This window comes from Carcharodon carcharias, chromosome 17, assembly GCF_017639515.1.
Source record: "Carcharodon carcharias isolate sCarCar2 chromosome 17, sCarCar2.pri, whole genome shotgun sequence".
NCBI classification, from domain to species: domain Eukaryota; kingdom Metazoa; phylum Chordata; class Chondrichthyes; order Lamniformes; family Lamnidae; genus Carcharodon; species Carcharodon carcharias.
The window spans coordinates 17102357-17128831 of record NC_054483.1 but is presented as its reverse complement, the minus strand read 5'-3'; the positions used below and the strand labels follow the sequence as shown (position 1 = coordinate 17128831).

The 26475-nt window shown below is 41.9% G+C and overlaps 1 protein-coding gene across 1 annotated transcript; it reads right to left on the bottom strand.

The window, feature by feature from the left end:
• Window positions 1-495: 495 nt before the first annotated feature.
• On the bottom strand, window positions 496-18735 carry ncaph (non-SMC condensin I complex, subunit H). The gene is made up of 18 exons (XM_041209755.1): window positions 18590-18735; window positions 16745-16968; window positions 14338-14425; window positions 12998-13090; window positions 10447-10567; window positions 10027-10160; window positions 9308-9497; window positions 8133-8221; window positions 7403-7611; window positions 6998-7146; window positions 6408-6508; window positions 5410-5532; window positions 4490-4597; window positions 4250-4402; window positions 3736-3849; window positions 2499-2587; window positions 1078-1153; window positions 496-904 (listed from the first exon to the last, which is right to left on the bottom strand). The coding sequence occupies exons 2-18, from the start codon at window positions 16960-16962 to the stop codon at window positions 845-847; spliced, it is 2115 nt and encodes a 704-aa protein (XP_041065689.1). The 5' UTR covers window positions 16963-16968; window positions 18590-18735; the 3' UTR covers window positions 496-844.
• Between the last annotated feature and the right edge of the window lie 7740 nt (window positions 18736-26475).

Here is a 26475-nt window from a genome sequence, read left to right as displayed (position 1 = left end):
GACCAGGACACTGGGGAGAACTCTTGTTCTTAGGGAAGTGCCATCTTTCATGTGCACCTCATTGGGCAGATGAGACCTTGATCAATGACCTTTTGAGTTTTAATTTTACACCAAAATTATTCATTTTAAATCCTTAACTCCATTAGATAAGGTACAGCACTCAATGTGAATATACTTATAATCCATCAGCCTGGACTCCTGATCCAGAGATATAAGTTCATTAAATAAATCTGAAATAAAAAGCTATTATCAGTAAAGGTGATTGTCAAGCTACTGTATCATCATAAAAGCCCAACTGATTCACTAATGTATTTAAGGGAAGGAATTCTATTGTCATCACCCAGTCTAGCCTGTATGTGATTGCAGATCCACAGTTCTGTGGTAGACTCTTTGGCTTCAGAGGGAAGTTTTCAGTTATCAAGAAAGCAGTTGAAAGAGCAATTAAGTATGGACAATGAATACTTGCCTTGACCGCAATGCCTACACGCTGTGTATGAGTAAAAAAAAACTTTATTCAATTTGTTTGGCAAATACACCACCTATAGTCTTCAAATGACAGTGGGATAGATAATAGGTGCAAATACTTAATGTAATTATCCAAAAGTCCTCTGCAATATTAGCAAGAGTATTCATTATTTTTTAAAAAATCTCAAGCATAATTTCAAGGCTGATAAGTTGTCGACAGGTTTTCGAAATACATTTACACAGAGAAATTATGCCTGAGAAGAGCATCTATGAGGTGAGGCAACAGCCACAATGCAAGGCTTACTGTCAAAGAAAATATTTACAACTATGTACAGTCCATTCAACCAATCTTCTACAGCTATGTACATTAAAGATGTCTTCAGATTCCTTGTTTGATAACAACATCAGACAAATCTTCCTTTCCTTCAACTTCAAGATTCTGTAAGATAATAAAATGCTTTTAAACATGCAGCTTAAACATCTCAACTACTCCAGCCCTCATGATCCTAATTGTGATCAGCCTCAAAGGTATCAAGGGCTAAACTATGCTGCTTAACTTTTAGTTGTAAGATGTTCATTCACTTATTAAACATTTGGTGAAATGATACATACCTTTTCATTGGCTAAATGCAGCAAACAGGCAAATGCCATGGGAACAGACAGATTCTTTGCCATTGTGCTGGGCAATCTGTAGACATAATAAAGTAGTAGTAATTAGACACAACCATCATGAAGACTACATTGTTACAATTAAATGTACAGAAACAGGAACTGTAGCATAGTGGTAATATTACAGATAATCCAGAAGCCCAGACTAATACTCTGGAGACATGATTTCAAATCATACCATAGCAGCTAGAGAAATTTAACTTCAATTAATAAATCTGGAATGAAAAGCTGGTCTCAACAATTATGGTCGTGAAAATATCAGATTGTCTTACAAATACATCTGATTCACAGATGTCCTTCAGGAAGGAAATCTTCTGTCCTTACCCAGTCTCTCCTATATGTGACTCCAGACCCACAGCACTGTGGCTGATTCTTAACTTCCCTCTGAAATAGCCTAGCAATCCACTCGAGTGTATCAAAATTCTGTAAGAAAATCCCGGGGAAAAATAACCTAACATGCCACCTGACACGACCATAGGCACTGCCTACAACAAAGACACAACCTACCCAGTTGACTCTGCAAAGTGCTCCTCACGAACATCTGGGGACTTGTGATGTCTATCACCAAGAAGATCAAGGGCAGCAGGCACATGGAAACGCCAACACCTACAAGCTTCTTCCAAGTCACACACCATGCCGATTTGGAAATATGTGGTTGTTCGTTCACTGTCAATGGGTCAAAAACCTGGAATTCCCTTCCCAACAGCACTGTGGGTCTCTACACTACATGACTTCAGGGGTTCAAGGTAGTGGCAGCTCACCACACCTACCATGATAGGTTTCTGGATTCTGAAGGCATCAAGGGGTATGGGGAGAGCACAGAAGTATGGCACTTATATAGAGGATCAGCCATGATCATATTGAATGGCAGAGCAGACTCAAAAGGCCAAATGACCTACTCCTGCTCCTATTTTCTATGTTTCTATGTTTAAGGGTAATGAGGGAGGGACAATAAATGCAGGTCTTACTCCCAATGTCCACATCCCATAAATAAATGAAAAAATATGAAGCTGGCTGGTCTCTATACCTTCCAGACTCCCAGTTCTGCTCTGTTGAGCGTTATGTCCCTAAACTTACCAGCCGGATCATTTATTATCAATACTTGAAGGAAAAAAATTTGCTGGGATTTGGGCAAAAAGAGTAGGGGAGTGGGACTAAAAGAATTGCTCTTTCAAAGAGCCAGTGTAGACTTGAGGGCGAGTGGGCTCCTTCTATGTTGTACCATTCTATGATTCTAATCATTTGAAGAACTATTTCTAAAATAAATTAGAATTCTTAATTCAAGTACAAAATGATGGCCAATTGAACAGACACAGCACACTTATCAGTAGGGCTGTCCACACAAGTTTAAAAAAAAAACAAACCTTTCAAACAGATTCTTGGTGACAGTTGTGAAGCTTTGCTGTCCTTTCACTGTCATTACATCGATTTCCAACTCGTCAGTCACTCCATTCTGTTTAATTGAAAAGAAAACTACTTGCTTTTATATTGGACCTTTGTCAATTTGGGGACATCCCACAACACTTAACAGCCACTAAAGTACTTTTGTAACATAAGGAAAATTTTTCAGAAGGTGGGGCTGAAAAAGCCAGCAGGAAACGCACCTACTGATCTTGGCAGCCAATAACTGACTGGAGGCAGGACTTCTACCCCTCACTCTGGATGAAGTCCTGCCTCAGAGAGCCAGCAGGCAATCTGATTGACCAGGACCCTCTGTAGTTCCAGTCGCATCACCAGGAGCAGTGGCCAGTGCTACAACTACAGCTAATCGCCAGATTCTAAGTGCCAGGAGTCCCAGGACCAGTTAAATGTGGGGATCTCGGGGAAGAGTGAGGGCAATGAGTACCTGAGGAAAATGGCAAGGAACCAAACCAAATCAGGAAAGGGGACCCGTAATGTAGACACTTACCCCCTTCTCCCTGTTGAATCCTGAGCAGGCTAACCTGCTGGCCTTCGGCCCCAACCCTGACCTCCTCCCGCCAACCTCAAAATTGCAGCTGGGGGGGAAGCATTGCTTATGTGGCCTTTAATAGGGCACTTCAGGGCCTCAAATACGGTAAGATCAGGCAGGCCAACCTTAGCCTTGCTCACCCTAGCCTTCCCTCCCACCCACAGGAAATGTGGCAGCTAATTTACACATATCAAACTCCCACAAACTATATTAAGACAATGACCAGATAACCTGTTTTAGTGATGGTGTTCCTGGGGTAAATGGTGGTCAGGAGACATGGGAGAACTCCTTGGCTGTTTTCAAAATGGTCCCATGATATTCTTTATATCTGCCAGAGAGCGGACAGGACCTCAGTTTAACCTTTCATCCAAAACACAACACCTCATAAAACTCCATCAATGCTGCACAGGTTGTCGACCTGGATTATGTATTCAAGTCTCTGCAGAGGACCTTGAACTCACAACCTATGAGCACTGAAGATGGGAGTATATTTTAAACAGGTTTCCAATATTAAGTTTGTTTGGTGAGCTGGTTGCAGCTTCTCAGGGTAACTGCACTGGCAGCAACACAGCTTCTTATAGGAGTACCCAGACTATAATAAATTGGGAAGTTTTTCAACATTTGCTAATCCTATTCAGCACTCTTTTCACCTTTCCATCTGGGATGCGTGCATTTTCAGTAAGAAGATCCCACATGTTCTGCTTCAATCTTTTCACATCCATCTTTTTTGCTATCTTTGAATAATTCAACAGGATTTTGTTGACCTATAATCAGAATTTAGGATTAGAATTGTAAACTTTCAAATTCATTGCCATCCGTCACATTTCTTATTCTATTTAACTAACACGGAAGTCCAGATTAAGTATGTACAACAGTAATCCTTTGCACAGACAACATTCAAGTAAGAGACTTGAGTGATCAAATTTGTTTTTTTTTCCCCGCGTAGTCCTCTATTCTTCACCATCTGTTACAAGTGAGTCAAGCTGGCACATGGTGACACAAGAAAAACATTTGCCAGTACCACATATTCCAGTGCAAGGGCTGTTGAAACATCAAGAACAAGTATTCCTGCTCTGCTCATGAACAGAAGAGCTTGTCCCCTACCCTGCCTGAAATACAGAGAAGTAGCTTTGTAATCTCGATTATAGCTTGCAATCCACTTACTTTCTGAGGCTCTGCCACTAAGTTTTCTCCTCCATAGGTTGTGATATCCAACTCCTTGCCATTTAGCTCCAAGCCATTCTCATCTTGCTCCAATGCAGCATCGAAGGAGTCATTTGCAGCAACAAACCCATCATTTTCATCATCACTATCAGGCTATAGAAAAAATAAAAAGGGAACCATGCTAAGAAAGGAATTAATTAAGTAAAATCTTCAAAAAGTGTGTGAGAAATAAATACAGACCTGAGCTCTGGGGCAGAAGTTTGATGTATCATTGGGGTTGTTATAATCATATTCTCCGATTCTTTCATCTTGGTCTGGACAAATATTTTCTTTCAAAATCCGCTTTAGCTGTAAACAATTTTAGTGGAATATTTCAGTGATCAAAGTAAGGGAAGCCAACAATCAAAACCAAGAACCCTCAGTCCAACTTTGAAAATGATGCCTGCATCAAACACTCCTGGGCCAAATATCACAAATAAATGGAGAATACAGAGCCCTTTACCAGAATTATTTTACACATTAATATTTTAGAGAGGTTTACTGTCCATCATTTAACCCCATTTCTAATGTATTCAGCAAATTCAGTCTATAGGGAAAGGATAAGTTAGCGGCACCTTCCTCATACTTCAAGTAACACAACTCTGACAAACCACCTGCCAAACTGGTGCACTAAGAGCTGTTCTACAGTGGTGAGGGGGCGGTAGGATTAATCTCTGTTAAAGGCATGCTTTATCTAAACTGCAAGCACTTGATGGAATAGTATAGTGGGAGCTTTACATGGGGGTGAATGCTATCTGAGACAGACATTCTCATTTAAGTCATTTTCCTCCATTTTGATTTTTGTTTGGTCACAATTCTCATCATCAAGATAGACAACTAGCCTCTTTCTGCCACCCATAGGCAAAGAGCATTCATTTTCTCAGTTTCCACTTCTATAAGGAAGCAGTTGGCTTCTCCAGAGTGAAATAGCTAATAATGGAAAATCATCACATGGAGAATTATGAAACTGAGCCCACCTCATAAAACTCTTGTGTTTTTGGACTCCTTTTAGGTGCCTTAACTTATGAATACTCAACACTGATATAGTGAAATGTGACAGAATGTTTTGATATTGTTCATGTTCCATTATTTTAATTTATTGGAAAAAGTACTTCATTTACCGTGACAGAAGGTTTAAGGAACAAATGGGTAATGTTGTCTGGATCATAATGGAAATCGGTAGGCAGTGTAGTCAGCTTTCTACTGCGTCGGTCTAATGCAGCTTTTGAGATTGTTGTGGCAGCCTAGAGGAAATATCACAACAGTAACAGTTCATACATCGAACCTCTTGTACTTCCAAAACGTCAAAAAAGTCACACCCGATATAAAGACACTCCCCCATGCAGGGATCGTCACCTCTTCTGAGAGACAAACCTCAACCCATACATGTTTATACAATGTGGTGATCTAGTGGGATGGAAGCACAAATGTAGACAGTCCCTCTTGGATGTACCACTGCCAATCCCTCTCACGTCCCTTCACTGAGCGTGGCCCATTTGTTCCACCGCACAATCCCTTTATGTTGTGCGCATGTCTACGCAACGATCTTAAAGGGACTGCTGCTTGTGCACGGCCTGTTAGCTTGTGCGCTGGGCATTCCAAATTGCTGTCTGGGAACTTGGAGGGAATATTAACTACATCTCACATACAGAGTACAAACCCACTGCTTATGTCACAAGACAGCATCTCTGTCACTTATTGCTTTAATTCCTCTCGAACTTGCTTCAATCATTTCTCCATTCCCCTTTTCAACTCCACCCACCAATTTATAGTCATAGAGCCATCACAGCACAGCAAGAGGTCATTCAGGCCAATATGTCCATGCCAGCTCTCTATTGAGCAATCCAATCAGCCCATTCCCCCACTCTATCTCCATAGCCCTGCTTGTCTGTTATTCTTCCCTACTTAGTCACAACTTTGGAATTTCTCAACTCCACCCTTCCCCTTAAACCTTTTGAAAATCAAGTTTAACTACTGTATTCGTGAATTATCTGGTCATCTTTCCATTTCAACCGTAGATGTTCCTTGTACTATGGGTCTTCGGCCTTTATCTGAGTCTGTTAATTTAAATAATAAAATATAACCCCTGTGATAGATGCTCCAATGTTGTTATACCAACCCTGGTTTCTCTGAACTGAGTCTCAAAATTGATATTCTCATCGAAGTTAATTTCAAATATTTTCTTGGCTTGTTTTTTCCTATTTTTATCAGTGATGGCCTCTGTTGAAGAGAAAAAAAATCAATTATCGAAGGTGCATTGAATCGCTAACATTCATTCAACAAGGCACAGATCCTATTTTTGTACCATTTCTGTCCCACTCACTGTCTTCAGTTACATTTTCTGCAGTTATGTGCTTCAACATACTCATATGGAATTCAGAGTATTTGGCTGACATATAATTATCAAGCTTTATTAAAATCAGTGGACATATAGCGCACCATCCAATTAAATTTTCCTTGTGAAAATTCAGGTCCCTCACCCATACAAACATACTAATTAGGAAGAGTACGCCATTTGGCCCCTCAAGTCTGCTCTGCTATTTGATAAGATTATGGCTGGCCTCACTGTGATACAATTGGAAAAAAATATAATCAACTTTTGGAGAACCAATTTCTAAGGATGATTTTATCACAGTGAAACAAACATGTTGACACTTCAGCACCTGTGGCCCAGGACTCACAGTCATCTATCTCTGCTGTTACTCTCACCTTTCTGCCGAGGTTTGAAACGCCAGTGATTAGGGCCTGCCCACATCTTCATTATTCTGGGGCTGAAGTAGGAATATTCCCCTGGCTGGTTTGAAAGTTGGACACAAAGGCTGTTGAAATCCACATCTGAGAGAGGAATCATTTCTTTACTATGAAAGAGATGAAAGATGTTAATCAAATACTTTCCAGTTTAGAAATGTTCAGGTGAACAGATTTTTAAGCTCAAGTGGTACTGTTCCAACTCAGGTGTCTAAATAATACTGACTGGCAATTTCAGTAACTCCCTTACTTTTACTTAAAATGCTGACTTAGTTTAAATGAAATAGGTTTTGACATGCACTCCTGGAGCACCAGTAATTGCTGTGACCAGTCAGTATTTTGGAGCTTGTGAAACACCCCTCTTACCAGCCTTGACCATTTGCCATCATCGATGATTCCTGCTGGTTATCAAAATCCTGGCCCATCAGGTCTCCAGCATCATCACAAAGATCACCATCAAAGTCGTCCACCACAGTGGCATTGCCTCCCAGCTGACTATCTGCAAATTCTGGTTCTGCATTCATATCGAATAAGTGGTTGCTTTTCTTGAATTTCTCCATCATTGAAGAAACAGCCTGAAGAGGAGAAATTGGATGATTGTGGCTGTGTGCTTAATCACAAGAATCTCGACAGGGCTCAAAATAGTGGATTATAAATCAACCTGAATGAGTTGGAGTTAGAATTATATTGGAAGGATTACCAACACATTTTAAACACACAAAAAGCAAAAGTCCCATTAAAATTAAAATTTAAAGTCTCTCAAAACAACACTAAATAGATGAGCACAGTCCATTCAGTGAAATACCTTCCACAAAGCAGAAATAAATTCTCCCTCCCAAACACTCATCAGTCTTGTGTTTATCTATATCGAGAATAACAGTAAGCCATAAACTACATGCAGTATTAAACATGAATAACCAGTGAGGCAATACACTCAGACACACACACACACACACACACACATATTCAGTTCAGCCATTTTTTTTAAGAAAACACTTATGATACCTGGACTGTTTATTCTACAAATAAACATGTAGAAGTATGAGGAGGCTTATCCTAGGAAGATATTATAAATGAGACAGACTGTTTGCTTTACCTGATTGTGGGCCTCACTGTCCCAATTTGTAAACTGAAAATCTTCAAATGAAGGACAGATTGTCTTGTCTTTCAGAGACTGCTGAAGGTCTGTCAGAAGTTAAATGGAAACAAAACTTAAATAGGAGGCAGTTTACAGACTAACACATGGAATAAAATATTGTTCCAAGGAAAAGTCTGGACACAATGGTGAAGCCAGCACCTAAAGTCAATTTGAAGGTTGGCATAATAGTGCAAGCATCACAACTTGGTCCTGATCTGATTATACAAACGACATAGTCCTAAATTTGTTCTAATTGGAATTGTTTACGTGCCACCTCTCAATTCATGACTTATAGTGTCTCCTGTAAAATTAGAAAAAAATCACCTGAACCAATGCTGTGGGAAATGGGTGATTGAAGCTAGAGAGAAAAAACCAAAATCAGCCAAGGTTCTCAGTGCAAATTATTCCAACTGCAACATTAGCATTGATGGTAATGAGGAGCAAGGCAACTGTTAATTTTCATACCCTCTTTGAATTAATAACCTGTTGACATTTCTTGTCTGGGATCACTTAGGGAGGATGGCCAATTGGAATGATTATCAGAACTCTACTTTCAAATATGGGCTCAAAAACTATATGCTGGAAAAACTCATCAGCAGAAAGAGATATACAATCACTGCCCGATAGGACAGCCACACCAGGGGACTGGAGCTTGCCAGCTGGTTCAATGTGCCACCACCACCTTCCAGGGTTGCCTAATCTGGCAACAAATTATGAACTGACACATTGCTGGACAGGAGCCATCCCCTCTCCCCAGATACTGTCCATCACATTGAGATCTGGCTGTTAAATGCACACTGAAGAAACAACTCTGGGCCAACTCAGTGTTTTAGCAGTCACCCAAACTGTCTCCTGCCAGTCACATTGACATTTACGATTCCAGTGATTTAAAAACCTTTACTGGAAAGATTCAGGAAGAACACAAACAAAAGAGGCTATATTACTTGTAACCAGTGTGTGATTACTGCCCAAGTGACTGGAAGCATGAAACCGCAAACAGTGGATTAGCATAGATTATCCTTCGCTACAAGAGGAGAAGCTGATAAAGTAGCAACCACCAGTGATACAAGACTTGTAGAAGTACTTCTGCAGTAACAGAAATTTTGCCATTTAACAGCTTAAAAAAAACTTGCCTTCAAAGTCAGATATCTCTACATGGCCAATGGGTGGCAATTCTGGTGCAGGACCAGTTTCAATGAGTTTGGCGTCTGAATCAAACAGCAGCTGAGCAGAGTGTCCATACGTCTGTAGATTAACCATGAAAACCCCAACTGTGCTGCATTCATCAAACAACGAGGCAGCCTTCTGGAACATTGGGTCAATCTACAAAATACAAGGTATCCTTTAAACTTTACTGGAATTATGTCCTGAACCAGTATTCTTTGTTTTGCTTCTTAAAACAAAGATATGTCAATATTCCATTCCTCATTTATATTTTAGTAAAATATTAGAAAATGTAAGTTGCTATCATTCTTCATTTCATCAGGTCATTAAGAATGGCGTTAAAATTGTTTACTTAGAATGAGATCTATATTCCATGGACTTTAACTACATAACTAAATGGTCAAACACAATGAAGATTCTAAAATTTATGAAAGGAAATGAGAACCTTCCCCAGTGTAAAAATAAGGAAGTAATGTTCCTGTGCCTGATTGATATTCAGATGATTTCTGCTAGAAGTTTCAATGTGTAGTGTCAAGAAGGACCGCCGGATTTAGCACAGCCATGATTCCATCTATGGTTGAGCAGCCTATCGACCGTTATTATCTAGAATAATTACCTGATTAATCACAGAGAGATTTTTGGCATCAATTGAATCATATGACCACTTTCAAAGGAAAAATAATCTCACCTCGCACTTCATGTCATTCGCTCCGTATGTGATGCTGCTCAAGTTCTGCTCAATGGTTTTGTACGAGTGCTTCCTCCTGTTTTGTTTCTGAGCACCTTTTGTGTTCTGACCTTCAGAAGACTCAGGATTTACCTCTATACACATAAAACAGTCACTGTATGTTAAAATACACAGGGGGATAGTAAAATTTATAAAAAGCAAACAAGAGCCTTTCCCAAATCATAATTAATATCACAATTCTAAATTTATATTTTTATACAAGGGGACAGGAGGAAAGAAATCTAATATTCCACATTAAGATAGGACTTTTCTCTCACCTTGCAATTGCTGCACTTGATGCAACTAGGTGTTGAGCAATAATAAAACTAAGCTTTCGTTTTAATTGAGGAGAAAAAAAGATGTATATTTGCAGTTGCTCACCAGCACCTGGCTCTTCAGTGTTCTTTCCCAGGCCCCCCAGGATCCTGAACACGTCTAAATGAACTGCATCCACTCTCACAGCATAGATCTTAGTACTAGCATCCAACGTGCCAGCTGCCATCTGAAATCAGTTATAAAGTCCCAGCTTAACAAATTGGTGCGATAATGCAAGTCAGTTCTGTGAGCTATTTGCAAAATAGATTAAACTGCTAGTACACTATTTTCTGTTCAGTCTGATCTCCTGTACCATTGGGAAGATGCAGCATAGACTGGGTGACGGCTTTCAGAGCACCTCTGTTTGGTCCACAAGCATGGCCGCCGAGCTTCATCGAAACATAGGAAATAGGAACCGAAACATTCGACGCCTTGTGCCTGGTCCGACATTCAACTAGATCATGGCTGATCTTCTGCCTCAACGCCATTTCCCCACACGATCCCCATATGCCTTGATATCTTTAATATCTAGAAATCTATTTCTTGAATATAGCCAAAAACAGCCTCCACAGCCCTCTGGAGTAGAGAATTCCAAAGATTCACCACCTTCTGAGTGAATAAATTCCTCCTCATCTCAGTCCTCAATGGCCTACCTCTTATTACCTCTTCATGTCACATGTCATTTTAATTCTCCATTCTTCTCCCACTCTGACCTTTCTGTCCATGCCATGCCAGCGTTCCAATGATGATCAATGCAAGCTCATCGAACAGTGCTTAGTCTTTCATCTAGGCCTTCTACAGCCCTCAAGACTCAACATTAAGTTCAACAGCTTTAGATCAGAACCTCTGCCTCCATCTTTTTCTATGTTTTTATTTTATTCATTCATGGGAGGTAGGTGTCACTGACAAGACCAGCATTTATTGCCCATCTCTAATTGCCCATGAGAAGGTGGTGGTGAGCTGCCTTCTTGAACCACTGCAGTCCACATGGTGTCAGTACACCCACAGTGCTGTTAGGGAGGGAGTCCCAAGATTTTGACCCAGGAACTGTGAAGGAGTGGCGATATATTTCCAAGCCAGGATGGAGAGTGGCTTGGAGGGGAGCTTGCAGTCCTTCCAGATGGTAGTGGGCGTGGGTTTGGAAAGTGCTGTCTAAAGAGGCTTGGTTTGTTCCTGCAGTTCATTTTGTAGATGGTACACACTGCTGCCAATTTGCATTGGTGGTGGAAGGAGTGAATACTTGTGGATGGAATGCCAATCAATGGGCTGCTTTGTCCTGGATGATGTCAAGTTTCTTGAATGCTGTTGGAGCTGCACTCATCTAGGCAAGTCGAGAGTATTCCATCACACTCCTGATGGACAGGCTTTGGGGAGTCAGGAGCTGAGTTACTCGCTGCAGGATTCCTAGCCTCTGACATGCTCTTGTGGCCACAGTATTTATATGTGTAGACCAATTCTGGTCGATGGTAAACCCCAGGGAATTCAGTGATGGCAGTATCATTGAATATCAAGGGGCAATGGTTAGATTCTGTCCTGTTGGAGGTGGTCATTGCCTGGCACTTGTGTGGTGCGAATGTTACTTGCCACTTGTTCGCCCAGGCCTAGATACATTTGGGCATGGACTGCTTCATCAACAAATATACCCACTTCTGACTTTATGATGAAAGGAAGATCACTGTTATAGCAGCTGAATATGGTTGGGCCTAGCACACGACCCTGATAATTTTTCTGTACGGCTCATTTCTTTCTTTATCCCTTGATGTTGCATTTAAATAGCTGTTATATAGCTATTGACACCTCACCTCGTCAACTATCTTTACTGTACCTATTACCATTGCCTTTGGCTTTTGCACCATTAAATATTGATTATTTAATGTCTCCTGCCCACCACCCTATCTCGGACCTTCCCTTTTATTCTTCCTGCCCCCTCCCCGGTCCTACTGACTTAAAAACTCTGATACTTCTATCCTCCATCTGTTCTGATAAAAGTTCATAGACCTCAAGTGCTAACTCTGTTTCTCTTCACAGATGCTGCTTGACCTGCTGAGTACTTCATCTAGCTCTTTCTTAACTGGAGTTCTTGTACTTTTGTGCTTCAAAAGTGGACCAGACGTGCAATGAACTTGATAGAGCTTAAGCAAATAACTTGCTCATTGTGTCTCAACTGAAACTGTGAAGCCAAGGTGCAGACTGAATCTGGCAGATAAAAATTCTTGCTTTAGGTCACAGGAGGCCCAAGTAGAGAGGTCACCAGAACAGAAAAGGCAGGGAAAATTAAAAATATATTATAACTCATACAAAACTTGCATGCTGTTGCAACGAAAGCCTTCTCCTTTCATTAGATTAAAACAGCAGATTCAAACTCTGCTCTCTGAAGCATTTGCAATAGCTAACATCACAGCACACAACTCAAGCGCTTACCCTTCAAATTGGTAACAGAAGCCGATTAATGAGATGCATTCCAAACTAGAGAACTAGAGTTAATAGAGATCATTCACAGTCAAAGTGAAGATGAAGTTGCAGAGGTCTAAAAGTATGTTCTGGCCCTCAAGCAATCACAGGAGAGATGTTATTAGAACAACTGAATAAAATCTGATGTATTGTATGCCTTTCTAACCTTGAAATTGGTGAGTTCAGATTCCTTCTCTTTAAGGAGGTCAGCCATGTAATCAATCAAGTGAAGACCAAATGCATTCTTTGTGGTGATTTTCTATGAGAGTCACAGAATAAATAATGCAATTAGACTGTATTGCTGCAAATTCAAGTCTGTTGCAGAATCCTTTTCATGTTCAATGTTGTCAGTCACTTCCTTAAGTGGCCTGGGTGCCTAATTTTTAAATAAAACTTCACTCCCACTGCCTTATACCTGTGCAGTGGCAGGACCCAGGAATGTAACAATCAAACTCCATTGAGATCTGAACTGGATCTCCATGCCATGGGCACTTCTTCAACCTCTCCAAATGATAGCTTGAGTTAACTTTCATTGGAGCCAGCTGCTGCTTGACTGACACAATAACTTTAATAGCGTTTTTCCAAACCCAGAGCAAGTTCTTCAACACCAAGGTAGTAGCTATCTTTCTGAATGACCAGTTTTGTCAGCATATTGGCCATAGTTTTGGAAAGAAGCAACACCTCATCTCAGAAATCAATTACAGTTTATTTGTCTCAAAATCCACAATTTACCACTGAGTTATCTTGAAAAGCTTAGGAAAGCTTCTATTAAAGAAAACACATTTTAACATTGCACATGTAAAAGTCCTTCCTGTGGAACAATAGACAAAAAAATCCAAAACTGTAACAAGAATTTTGTCACATCAGTGTTTGACAGGATGAATTACAGTGATTGCTGCTGTGTATGCAAAACAACCACAATGCTACACCAGCATTACTCTGCAAAAAAGGCTAGAAATAAACAGCAGGACTCCGGGTTTAAAACTGAAACCTTAATCTGTCTTCTTTCAGACGCCGACAGACCTGCTGGGTATTCCCAACATTTTCAGTTTCACAGAATCACAGTGCAGAAGAGGCCCTTCGGCCCATCGAGTCTGCACCAACACGTGAGAAACACCTGACCTACCTACCTAATCCCATTTACCAGCCTTGTTTATTTCATGTTTTTAAGATAAATGACTAGTTAAGCTGAAGGATGAATGTTGGGCAGGACAGATGGAGAGCGCTCGGTTTTTTGCATCACTTTTATCACCTGAATGAGTAAATGTCTTGAGCCTCACTTCTGAGAAAGCAGCAACACTTGATTAGAATTCCAATCAAGTGGCAGCCTAGATTATGCACAAAGGATGATCCTTTCAAAGTGATTCGACAAGCTCTCGGTTATTCTAGGTACAAGACCCAAACGTGTAATAAGCCCATTTTCTCTTCTAAATCGGAATCATTTTAACATTGCAAAGGAAAAACCAGTTCAATTCTGAAATGAGAACAAAGGTCAGCGCTACTTACATTTTCAGAGCATAGTTTGATGCAGGTAGAATAGTGTTCAGATATCTGATTATTTGATAGCTTGGCTTCAAAGGATTGTGGGGTCCCCCTGTAACAATGAGTGACAGTTAGAATGAGTTAGTTCAATGTACAGGAGCTGCTCATCCACAGCTCAGCTTTCAGCCAAACCTAGGCAGAAGAATCATGATTTTTTTTATTCATTCACGCGATGTGGGCTTCGCTGGCTGGGCCAGCATTTGATTGCCCATCCCAAGTTGCCCTTGAGAAGGCGGTGGTGATCTGCCTTCTTGAACCACTGCTGTCCATTGGTGAAGGTGACCCACAGTGCTTTGGGGGGGGGCAGTTCCAGGCTTTGACCCAGCAACAGTGAAGGAACGGAGATATATTTCCAAGCCAGGATGGTGAGTGACTTGAAAGGGAACTTTCAGGTGATGGTGTTCCCATCAATCTGCTGCACTTGTCGTTCCAGATGGTAGTGGCTGTGGGTTTGGAAGGTGCTGTCTAAGGAGACTTGGTGAATTCCTGCAGTGCATCTTGTAGATGGTACACACTGCTGCTCCTGTGCAGCATGGTGGAAGAAGTGAATGTTTGTGGATATGGTGTCAATCAAGCAGGCTGCTTTGTTCTGGACAGTGTTAAGCTTCTTGACTCTTGTGGGAGCTGCACTCATCCAGGCAAGTAGAGAGTATTCCATCACACTCCTGACTTGTACCTCGTAGACTGCAGACAAGCTTTGGGGAGTCAGGAGGTGAGTTACTCACTGCAGGATTCCTAGCCTCTGACCTGCTCTGGTATCCACAGTATTTCTATGGCTAGTCCAGTACTGTTTCTGATCAATGGTAACCCTCAGGATGTTGATATTGGCAGATTCAGCAATGGTAATGCCATTGAATGTCAAGGGGAGATGGTTGGAGTCTCTTGTTGGAGATGGTCATTGCCTGGCACTTGTGTGGCACAAATGTTACTTGCCACTTGTCAGCCCAAGCCTGGATATTGTCCAGGTCTTGCTGCATTTGGATATGGACTGCTTCAGCATCTTAGGAGTCAAAAATGGTGCTGAATATTGTGCAATCATCAGTGAACATCCCCACTTCTAATCTTACGATGGAAGGAAGGTCATAGATGAAGCAGCTGAAGATGGTTAGGCCGAGGACACTACCCTGAGAGAACTCCTGCAGTGATGACCTGTGCTGAGATGACTGATCTCCAACAACCACAACCAACTTCCTTTGTGCTAGGTGTGACTCCAACCAGTGGAGAGTTTCCCCCTGATTCCCATTGACTCCAGTTTTGCTAAGGATCCTTGACGTCAAATGCAGCTTTGATGTCAAGGGCAGTCAATCTCACTTCACCTCAGGAGTTCAGCTCTTTTGTCCACATTTGAACAAGGCTGTAATGAGGTCAGGAGCTGAGTGGCTCTGGCGGAACCCCAACTGGGCATCAGTGAGCAGGTTATTCCTGAGTAAGTGCCGCTTGATAGCACTGATAATGACCCCTTCCATTAATTACTCTACTGATGATGGGACTTTTTGTGTACAAGACATACCTAGGCAATTTTCCACATAGCTGGGTAGATGCCAATGTTGTAGCTGTACTGGAACAGCTTGGCTAGGGGCGTGGCAAGTTCTGGAGCATAATTCTTCAGTACTATTGCCGGAATATTGTCTGGACCCATAGCCTTTGCACTATCCAGTGCCTTCAACGGTTTCTTGATATCACGTGGAGTGAAATTAATTGGCTGAAGACTGGCATCAGTGATGCTGGGTACCTCTGGAGGCGGCCAAGATGGATGATCCACTTGGCACTTCTGGCCAAAGCTTGTAACAAATGCTTCAGCCTTATATTTTGCACTTACGTGCTGGCCCCCCACCCTGAGCTATTTGTGGAGCCTCCTCATCCAGTGAGTTGACTGGATGTGGCAGGACTGCAGAGCTTAGGTCTGATCCTTTGGTTGTGGAATCACTTAGCTCTGTCTATCACTTGCTTCTTTCACTGTTTGGCACGCAAGTAGTACTGTGTTGTAGTTTCACCAGGGTGACACCTCATTTTTAGCTATGCCCGGTGCTGCTCCTGCCATGCCCTCCTGCACTCTTCATTTAACCAGGGTTGATCCCCCGGTAGAGTGGAGGATATGCCGGGCCGTGAGGTTACAGACTGTTTTTGAGTACAATACTCCAGCAATGTCAGTTACCTATACTGTATAAACATGCTAAGGTAATTGGGAAGGACCCCAGAAGATTCCAGGGCTTAAGGAGGAGGAAAAAATAAATCAAAGTTATAGAGGAATGAGACCTACATGGCAGGAAGCAAAGGATTTCCACACCTGACTATCCAAGGGTCCTTCCTGAAAAGTGAACTTACATGCATGTTCAGTAAAGACAAAAATAAATTGGGCAATAAACCCTACCTTTGCACTGGGGATACCAGTGGGCTCTCTGTCCCACTTAACTGCAAGTCAGTCACCTTTGAGCGCCTCCTCTCCCTCCTTTCACGTTCATCGTCATTTGGCGCAACATCCATTTTTACAGAGGTCTTTAGGCTCTGAATTGCCTGTCGTCTTGTAGCCGGAGAAACAAAAACATGGTCAGCAGTGCCCACTCGGGACACTGATGTCGAAGTATCCATTTTGTCCTGTAAGAAACAAATACAAGATAAGAACATCAAGGCAAAGTAGTGTCAAAAACTGATGTAAAAATACAACATGCATGAAATACTCTCCACTGTCCCCTACACCTGCTTCCCTACTCAAGCAGGAAAGATCTGGCACTTCACTCCCAAAATCTCAGAGTATTTTCATAGATGTTTTAGTTGACAAAGGAAATTTATCATCAGTTCTAAGATAAAAGCAAAAAAATTGCGGATGCTGGAAATTGAAAACAAAAACAAAAATACCTGGAAAAATTCAGCAGCTCTGGCAGCATCTGTGGAAGGGAGCACAGTTAACGTTTCGAATCCGCATGACTCTTCAACATGTTGAAGAGTCATGCAGACTTGAAACGTTAACTGCTCCCTTTCACAAATGCTGCCAGACCTGCTGAGTTTTTCCAGGTATTTTTGTTTTTGTTATCATTAGTTCTATATGTATTGTACATTTGAATAAGATTTTCACAAACAAACCATGCCTGGTTATGGTCTGATTGTTGTTATGTTCAGTCTCCGTCCTTCAGCTTTTCAATTTTTCTTCCAAGTTCTTATCTTCCCATTACCCACTTCTATATTTTGGGTGTCTGGATGCTCTAAAATCAAGTTTCACTCTCTCCCATCATATGAATGCTTATTTAGCACATTGATGCCAAAACACAAAAGTTTTTGACATTCTTCCCACGGTAATACTTTTAATTTATCTATATTGCTTCTACACTTTCAGATATCTCTGTAAGTAGCAATGTATCATGAAGCTCAGACACCAACCAGTAATGCAATAAGACATGGGAACCGAAACAACTGAGATCCCTGTCAATTTAACTCAATTCTGCCTGGCCAATTCTCATTCATCTTTCATGGGCCTGGAGTTATGGGAACGGATTGTTGCAGCAGTGATCGAGAAATCACAGGTTGAAACAGGGAGGCATCTACAGTCGACACAAGGTACCTTAATTGTGGTTCAAAAGGTGAGACAGAAGATTTTGGCTGCAGGCTGGGTGCCTGGTCCACTCCAGCCTTGATTGACTGCTGACACGTGCCACCCGGTATTTGACAACAGGGTTGCCAACTGTGATTAAATGTATTCCTGGAGGTTTCATCACATGAACTTGCCCGCCCGCCGCCCGCCGCCGCCAAGCTCCAGCCATTAGTCGGCCAACGCATCCATCCTTGATCCACATTGCCTGCCTCCGCCAATTGGAAGGTTAAAAAGGACTCATAATCCAATTGGATCATCTTTGACTGTCAGCCAAACAGCCTTGGTTTTCCCATTTCAATATTTTTATCTCTGGCAAAGGGAAATGTTCGAAGAGAAAATTCAAAAATCTGTTTCTGTATCTCTCCGATTGTGTTTCTCTCCCGGGTTGCGCACACAAAAGTGACCTGGGGATTGATCTTCGATTCCTGAGGATCGCAGGGTCAATCCTGGAGGGTTGACAACCCTGCGACACACAAGGTCCTTTCAAATATTAAAAGGTGGTGTGTGTGTGTGTGTGTGTGTGAGAGAGAGAGTGAGTGACAGACAGAGACAGGCCTAGTTTTCTCCACCCGCCCGACTCCGACATGCGAACAAAAAAAAAGCCTCAGATCGCATGGGCCCCGCACTGACCTGGCACCCGAGGCGCTCTTGGGTAGATGGCCGGTGTCTCCGACGCCGTTTTACCCCCACCCGGCGGGGCTCGATCCCGAATTTTCCTCGGTTTTTCACTTTGCGGATATCCGTTACCTGAATCAAAATTCAAAATTTCGCGCGGCTCGACTATGCGCACGCGCGACTCTCGGGGGGGGGGGGGGGTGTCTGCGCACGCGCGGCTCTTTGTGTCTGCGCATCCGTGATTTTCCGAAGGCCGCGACGGTGTTTGCGCATGCGCAGCTCTGAAAGCGCCTGCAACCAGTGAGCGGACTGCACCCGACGGATGAGAGAAAAGTGTTTTACTGGGGTTAATTGGTGGTGAAATATGAAGGACTTTTTCCCCCCGTACCCCGCCGTCGTTCTTTTACAATGTTTGTCTGGTTAACATTAGAAACCCATTACCGAAAGATGGATAAGGAGGGCCATTGTGTTCATCCAAATCAACTCTCTCAGACCTTACATGCTTTCCTTTCATTACAACATCCAATTAAATAAACTGGGCCATCTGGGAATCCATTCCACTGTGTGAGAAAATTTTCCTGCCACTGGGCCTAAATTTCCTGACACCAATTTTAAAATGTGTCCCATAGTTCTACCCCACACAATTTAATCTATAGTAGTATTCAGGTTTAGTTATTATCCATTCCAGTTTTTAACCACTTCTCAGATGCCTCCTTTCAAAGCTGTGTCAAGAAGACAGTGGCTTCCAGAAGGCATTTAGTTGGTTCCACTCAACAGATAATGAGCAAATTCTTTGCGTGCATGGAATTGGAGGTAGCCTTTTAACTTTGCTTGGAAATCAGTTGGGAGGTAGGGGAGTGGAGATAAAGGATCTGACTAGTGGGATGTGACAATTGGTGTTTCACAGAGATCTGTTCTGGAGTATCAACTTTTCAACATATTTATTCATGAATGGGGTGAAGAGTTGTATATCAAAATTTACAGATAACACATTCCTCAGCTAATATCACCACCGTCAACATCCCTTTGTCCTTTTGTCTATGACATCTTTGGCAATCTCTTCTTTACCTCCACCTATCACTGGCCCTCTATCCAGCTCTCCCTGTCTCACTCCCCTCAACCAGCTTATATTTCACCTCATTTCTATATTTCTTAGTTCTGATTAAGAGTCACACGGACTCGAAACGTTAACTGTATTCCTCTCCGCAGATGCTATCAGACCTGCTGATCTTTTCCAGCTATTTTTGTTTTTGTTTCAAAGTTGACCTACTGTTTGTGCAGAAGTACAAAATATGGCACTCTAGCTCCTACCGGCAACGGTTGCAATGGTAGTCCGTGTGCCATTCATCTGGCTGGGAGGAATCGATTCTACTTCCCTGCTGCGGGGAGGTACTTCACCGTTTCCGAAGTTATGGAGGTGGTGGGTGGGCATCTCCTTATAGCAAATGTAATATGCAAAAACGCTCTGCTCTGGTTTGTTAACATGTACGCCCAAGCTCAAAACAGCAAGTGCCTGACCATCCTCCCACAGCTGCTAGCGCAGTCCTCGCTGGTCATTCTAGCCAGTGCATTATGGATATGGCTGGCTGATCTGATAGAGCTGTCAGCAAACTGGATGCTATGTCCACACTCCTGATGGAAATGATAAAAGATGCCAAGCTGCATACTGTTTCCATTAACCTGCAGATGGTGCAAATACACGTGACTGAGGCCACATGGTTCTACACGTTCCAGGATAGACTTCCTGTTTGTGTCCCCGCGTTCACGGTCAGATCTACTGACAACAAGCTGCTGCTCTTCTGACCGCTGCCTCCGACTGTCACCTTCAGGAAAACCAGGTGTTTGGCAGGGGCACATGGAAGCTGAATGTGAGTTTGCTGACCCCAGGAAGTAAGGAACTCAAAAAGGATTACAAAGGTTGGAGAACTGTGAAACCCTTTTTTTAGTTTCCAGTGCATCAGTGGGAGTATGCTTCTGGCCGGCAGCATAGTCATTATGTACAGGGAAAGGCATCATCACCATCATCTACGATCAGAAGGGGAGAGGAGGAGATCAGAAATTGGTGACCCATTTCACTGCTGAATGTAGAGTACAAAATTCTGTCCAAGGTCATTGCCAGTCTGTCCAAGTCTGCTCTGAAGTTGATGATCTATCCTGACCAGATTTGTGCTGTACCCAGGAGGAAGATCTCTGAGTGCCTTACACTACTCAGGGATATGATTGCCTATGTGCTGGACTTGGAGAGGGGAGTGCATGGTTTGAATACCTGCCTAATTAGTTTGGAACAGGAGAAGGCCTTTGACAAAATATTGCATACCTACATGACGGATATGGTCTCCAAAATGTGGTTTGGGGAGGGAATACATAAGAGGATACAACTACTCTACATAAACATAAGTAGCGCAGTTTCAATCAATGGCTGGGAATTTTAAAACTTTCCAATCAAATCTGGAGTCAGACAGGCCTGTCCTCCCTCCCTTATCTTGTTCTATGTTGTATTGAACCTTTCACCAAGTCCAGGAAGGATGGAGGTAAAGAGGGAGACCATGCTCGCCAGTGGGGTCACTCCAGTCAAAGCCTCTCTTTAGATAGATGACGTCACCGTTTTCTGCTCAGATCCACTACTAGTGTACCGATTGATGTACATCTGTGACCAGTTTGAACAGGCCTCAGGAGCAAAAGTAAACTGTGGCAAGAGTGAGGTTATATTCTTTTGGAACTGGACTGACCGATCATTTTCTCCTCTTTACCATCAGGTCAGATTATCTGAAGGTGCTTGGGATATGGTTCAGAGGGGCTTGAGTCATATATTGAAAACTGGAAGGAGCATGCATACAGATATGGTCAAACAAAAACTGGTCAAGAACCTGATCATTAGGTGCAAGGCGCTCTCAGTTACGCTGTGTGTGGCACAGGTCTGGCTGATTCCCCACTCCCGCGGTATGTTCCACTTTATCTGGAGGTCGAAAATGGACCATGTCTGCAGAGACACGATCAACAAACCTCTAAAGGGCAGTGGGGGCTGGGGGAGAAATGTACCAAATATCACCTCGTCCTGATGGCCACCTTTATACGCAGCTGCATCAAGCTGTGTGTAGGCACTTGGTACGTAAACACCAAGTGTCACCGCTTGCTGAGGTTTTACCTGTACCTGGTTTTGTGAAGGATGGGGCTAGTCTCCTTGTGCATGTGATGCAGGACTCTGCTGTATGGGCTGTTGCCAGGAACACACACCAAGGTAACCATCAACTGCAGTTTGAGGACCAGTGAAAGATGCTCTTTGAAATTTGCTGGTCTTCCAGTGCAAAGAGTCGCCCATTACCAAGTGTTGCAGACAGGCATCTTCCAAAGTCCAGGAATACCTGCTAAGAGACTCACTAAAGCTTGATGCAACCACCACAGAGATACAGTGGGGAAAGACCACCATATAAGGCCTTTCAGCCATTGTACACTGAGGAGCTGGAAACTGTATAACACTTTGGACTGTATGCCTTAAATTGAATGAATATTGTAAATATCAAGAGTATTGAAATTGTATTGAGGCACCTCATAGTGAAACATGCTGTATGGAGAAAAGTTAAATTCTAGTGCACTTCCTGCAATATTCAATTTGAAATGTTTTGTGAAGTACTTTTATAAATATTATGAATAAAGTATATTCTGGGGGAAAAAGAGGAACTAATAGAAGCAGAATACAAGAGAAGAAGCCGGTACACCTCAAACTGTGCCTCAGCTGCATTTGGAAGTAAAGACTTTGTGAACTCTGTCAACTGCCTGCTCATCAAATATAACCTTTGCAGAATAAATCTTCTATTTTTATTGTGAATAACTTTGATGTCTGTCAACTTTTGTCTGGTCCAAGAACATATATCCAAAACTGCCCCACTGCCTACCTCACAGAGACTCCATTACCACATCCAGAGTGATAAAAAGATAAATACGACACAAATGGAGCTCTCAGTGATTCAGTGGGCAATTGTACTGAGCCAGATTGACCAGGTAGGTTCTGGATTGCATTCTCCCATTAATAGTGAGTTACAGCAAACCTCTTCAAGTTAGAGTTAAAAATCAGGCAGCTGTTTCTGTTCCTGATCTCCATCCAATGGTTGTGAGGATCTGGTTCAGCTGCTCGAGCTGCATTGAGCCATTGTCCAGGCTTTCATGAAGACATCAACAACTAACGGGAACTATCTCCAGATATGAGTCACCATTTTCTGAAGAGGAGGGGTAAAGGGGAGTTAACTAGAGGAATATTTTATTGAAACAAGAGAAGCTAGCATATTAATTCTATATTGGTAGGAACTTCATAATCATCCCTTTCCAAACATCCACTAAGTGCAGAAGTTAGACGTGCATAAAGTCACCATCACACAGCACTAAGGATAGCTGTAAATTTCTTTGATTTGCTCTTTACTTGTAAATCTGCATTTAACAGGTTGCTATACTCAATTTGGCCAGGGGTTAGGAAAGAAGCAATCAGAAAGCACATTCCCACAGGACACTTGCCCATCTCCTTATGAACAGTTTGATGTTGACATGAGCAAAGGCCTAAAATCAAGTCACTTTTCAGATTCAAGAAGGGAGAAAAAGGCAATTTTTCAGTTGTCACACTCTGGAATGATCCTTGTATCTGTATAGTGCTTTATATGTAGAAAGTTGTCAAAGTGCTGAAAATAACTATTTTTGATGTGCAGCAGCTACTCTTTTTCACCAACCATTCTGCATTGACAATATCCGACAAGTTAATCTATGATTTTTTTTAATGACTTTTCCTGAAGGAGGAATGTTGGTCAGGACCCTGGAGAAGTCCTTACTCGACTTCGAGTAACATAATGGGAACTTAAACGTCCATCTGAATTACCAGAACAGGCAACTTGGTTAACATTGTATCCAACTGGTGCTTCGTACCACAGTGCAAAGTCAGTTTTGATACACTCCCATCAAAAAACTGCTCTTCATCATGTGATGAATATTCAGTCAGTGCCACTCTGACATTTCTACAACTATTCTTACAAATAGTTTATCTTTTCTGTTTCTTGTGCAGTAAGTTTGAATTGATATCGTCTTAACTATGGCTATTCCAAGTGAGCTGAAAACTAGAGATGAAAATATTCATAACTTCACAATAGAAAGTCTCATTATTTTTTCCTATTAGTGAATTTATATAGTTATTACTAAGTATTGTTCATGCTGGAAGTTGATCAGTTTCTACTTTGGTCATCTTTTATCAGCAACAGGTGCTACCAGCTTAGGTATAGCACAAGTTCATTGGAAAATGAAGCTTCATCCATGCTGGTCCAATAAGATCAAGCCCAAACTCAGAAAAGCACCTCTGTACTTGAAATGTAAATTTGACCATTTCATATAAGTAATAGCCTGTAAGAGTGAGATTGCTTGATTCAGTGCTGAATACAGACCGTTGTATGTTATGAAGCTACTACTGGGAAGAGCACTGTGGACTGTAGAGAGACTTTCATACATCAGTTTCAGTTCAGAGTTTCTGGAGGGAAAGGGTGCTAAAGCACTGAATCACCACATTCTCATTTTGTTTAATTTGAAATTATATTAAAAGCTACATAAAATTCCGTCCACCCCCTTGGATTTATTATGGAATGTCATCTGTCCTTAAAATAAATCCTTGGAGCTACAGGTTTATCATCCTGCCCCTGTTGCTGAAGTGTGGCAAGTGCTGCAGTGCACAAAATGCCAGTGTGGCCATCGTTTGCAGCAAGGAAGGACATGAAGAAAGCAGATTAAATAAGCTGCTTTAAAAAAATGATTGCTCATGCAAACACTGAAAGCGATATAATAACCGGTTTGAAAGATATTTATTTTTGTATACACGTAGGCTGAAACAAACACAGCCAAATATGACATCTCATGGAATGTGTTGCCACCTAAAATGGCATGAGCTGATTAGCTGCTAGCAGTGTTTCCTAATTTGTGTGACACTGCCAAAGTGTGACAAGATGGTCAGTAATTCCATACGTCGAATTTACATATACTCACACAGATGGAGTTCTTCAGGCATCAGTCACAGTATTTAAGATAATTTATGTTTTATAACAATGGAAATTTTATAAAATGGTTAGTTATTTCGTGCCATATTACATCCTCAGCACGATACAACCAAAGAATTACTTCGCTTGACCCTGTTATTTGGATAAATATGACACAATGTGTCCCACAAATGGTAAATGAGATGATAAACTTTGTTTTTGAATTGGACGGGTCATACCAAGCAATTCACAACATATTCTCTGCTGCAAAGATATAACTGTATCCCATTAAGATCAAGTCTAATTGCTGCTATGAAACTCTGGCTGAGTTTGTTCAGCTTAATTACTGTTCAGAATCCTCCATATTTTTGTCTTTTGGAGAGGAATTTGATATAATCCTTAAGATGTGTACTCAGCCCAGCCCACCATTCTTATTATGTTATTAGTGAATGCCCTGCAAAGCCGTCAACTAAATCAGAGAATGTGTTATTTTATACAGAGAGGGATAAAATACCATGTAAAACATAACGCATTATTCATAACATAACATTTGTCCCTTTTTTGTCACACATTTGATAACATTAACAGGATCTCCACAGACACTCAGGAGGCTCGACGGACTGGCAAAGGAGTTTAGCAGAAAAGACGGTTGATGAACAGCGGCAGCCGTTTTAGAAAATAATTCATGACTCACAACAAAGATATATCCTAGTGAGGAAGAAGGATTCTCAGAAGGGGATAAACCAATCATGGTTAACCAAGGAAGTTAGGAATAGTATCAGATTGAAAGAAAAAACATACAATGTGGCAAAGATTAGTGGTAAACCAGAGGATTGGGAAAGTTTTAAAAACCAACAAAAGATGACCAAAAAATAATAAAGAGCGAGAAGGCCTGTACAAAGCAGACAGGTTGCACCTGAACCAGAATGGGACCAACATCCTTGCTGGGAGGTTTGCTAGTGCTGTTGGGGAGGGTTTAAAATAATTTGGCAGGGGGATGGGATCCTGAGAGAAGGTTCAGCAGGGGGAGATGCACAGCCAAAATTATAAGAGAGAGCAAGTGAGCCTGGAAGACATAGAAATTATAGGGCAGTTAAGGGAGTTTGGCGAGGTTGGATGGTATTTATTTTAATGCAAGGAGTCTGACGAATAAGGCAGATGAGTTGAGGGCACAAATTAACTCATGGAAGTATGATGTCATTGCTGTCACCGAGACATGGTTGAGAGAGGGGCAGGATTGGCAGCTCAATATTCCAGGATATAGCGTCTTCAGGTGAGACAGGGAAAGAGGAGGGCATATCGCAATATTGATCAAGGAATCAATTACAGCAGGAAGGAGGTTTGACATCTTATAAGGCTCCTCAAATGAAGCCATATGGGTAGAATTTAAAAACAAAAAAGGAGTAATCGCATTGCTGGGAGTGTACTATCAGCCCCCAAGTCAGAGAGAAATAGAAGAGCAGATAGGTAGGCAAATTTCAGAGAAGTGTAAGAATAATAGGGTAGTAATAGTGGGGGATTTCAACTTCCCCAACATTAACTGGGTAAGTCATAGTGTGATAGGTTTAGAGGGAGCAGAATTCTTAAAATGCATCCAGGAGAGCCTTTTAAGCCAGTACGTAGAAGGCCCTACAAGAGAGGGGATGGTTCTGGTCTTAATTTTAGGGAATGAAGCCAGACCAGTGGCAGAGGTATCAGTGGGGGAGCATTTTGCACATAGTGATCATAATTCTGTTAGATTCAAGGTTGTTATGGAAAAGGACAAGGATGGGAAAGAAATCAGAGTTCTAAACTGGGGGAAGGCCGGTTTTAATAAGATCAGATTTGATTTGGTCAGAGTAGACTGGGAGCAGCTATTTTTAGGTAAATCTGCTTCAGAGTAGTGGGACTCATTCAAGGGGG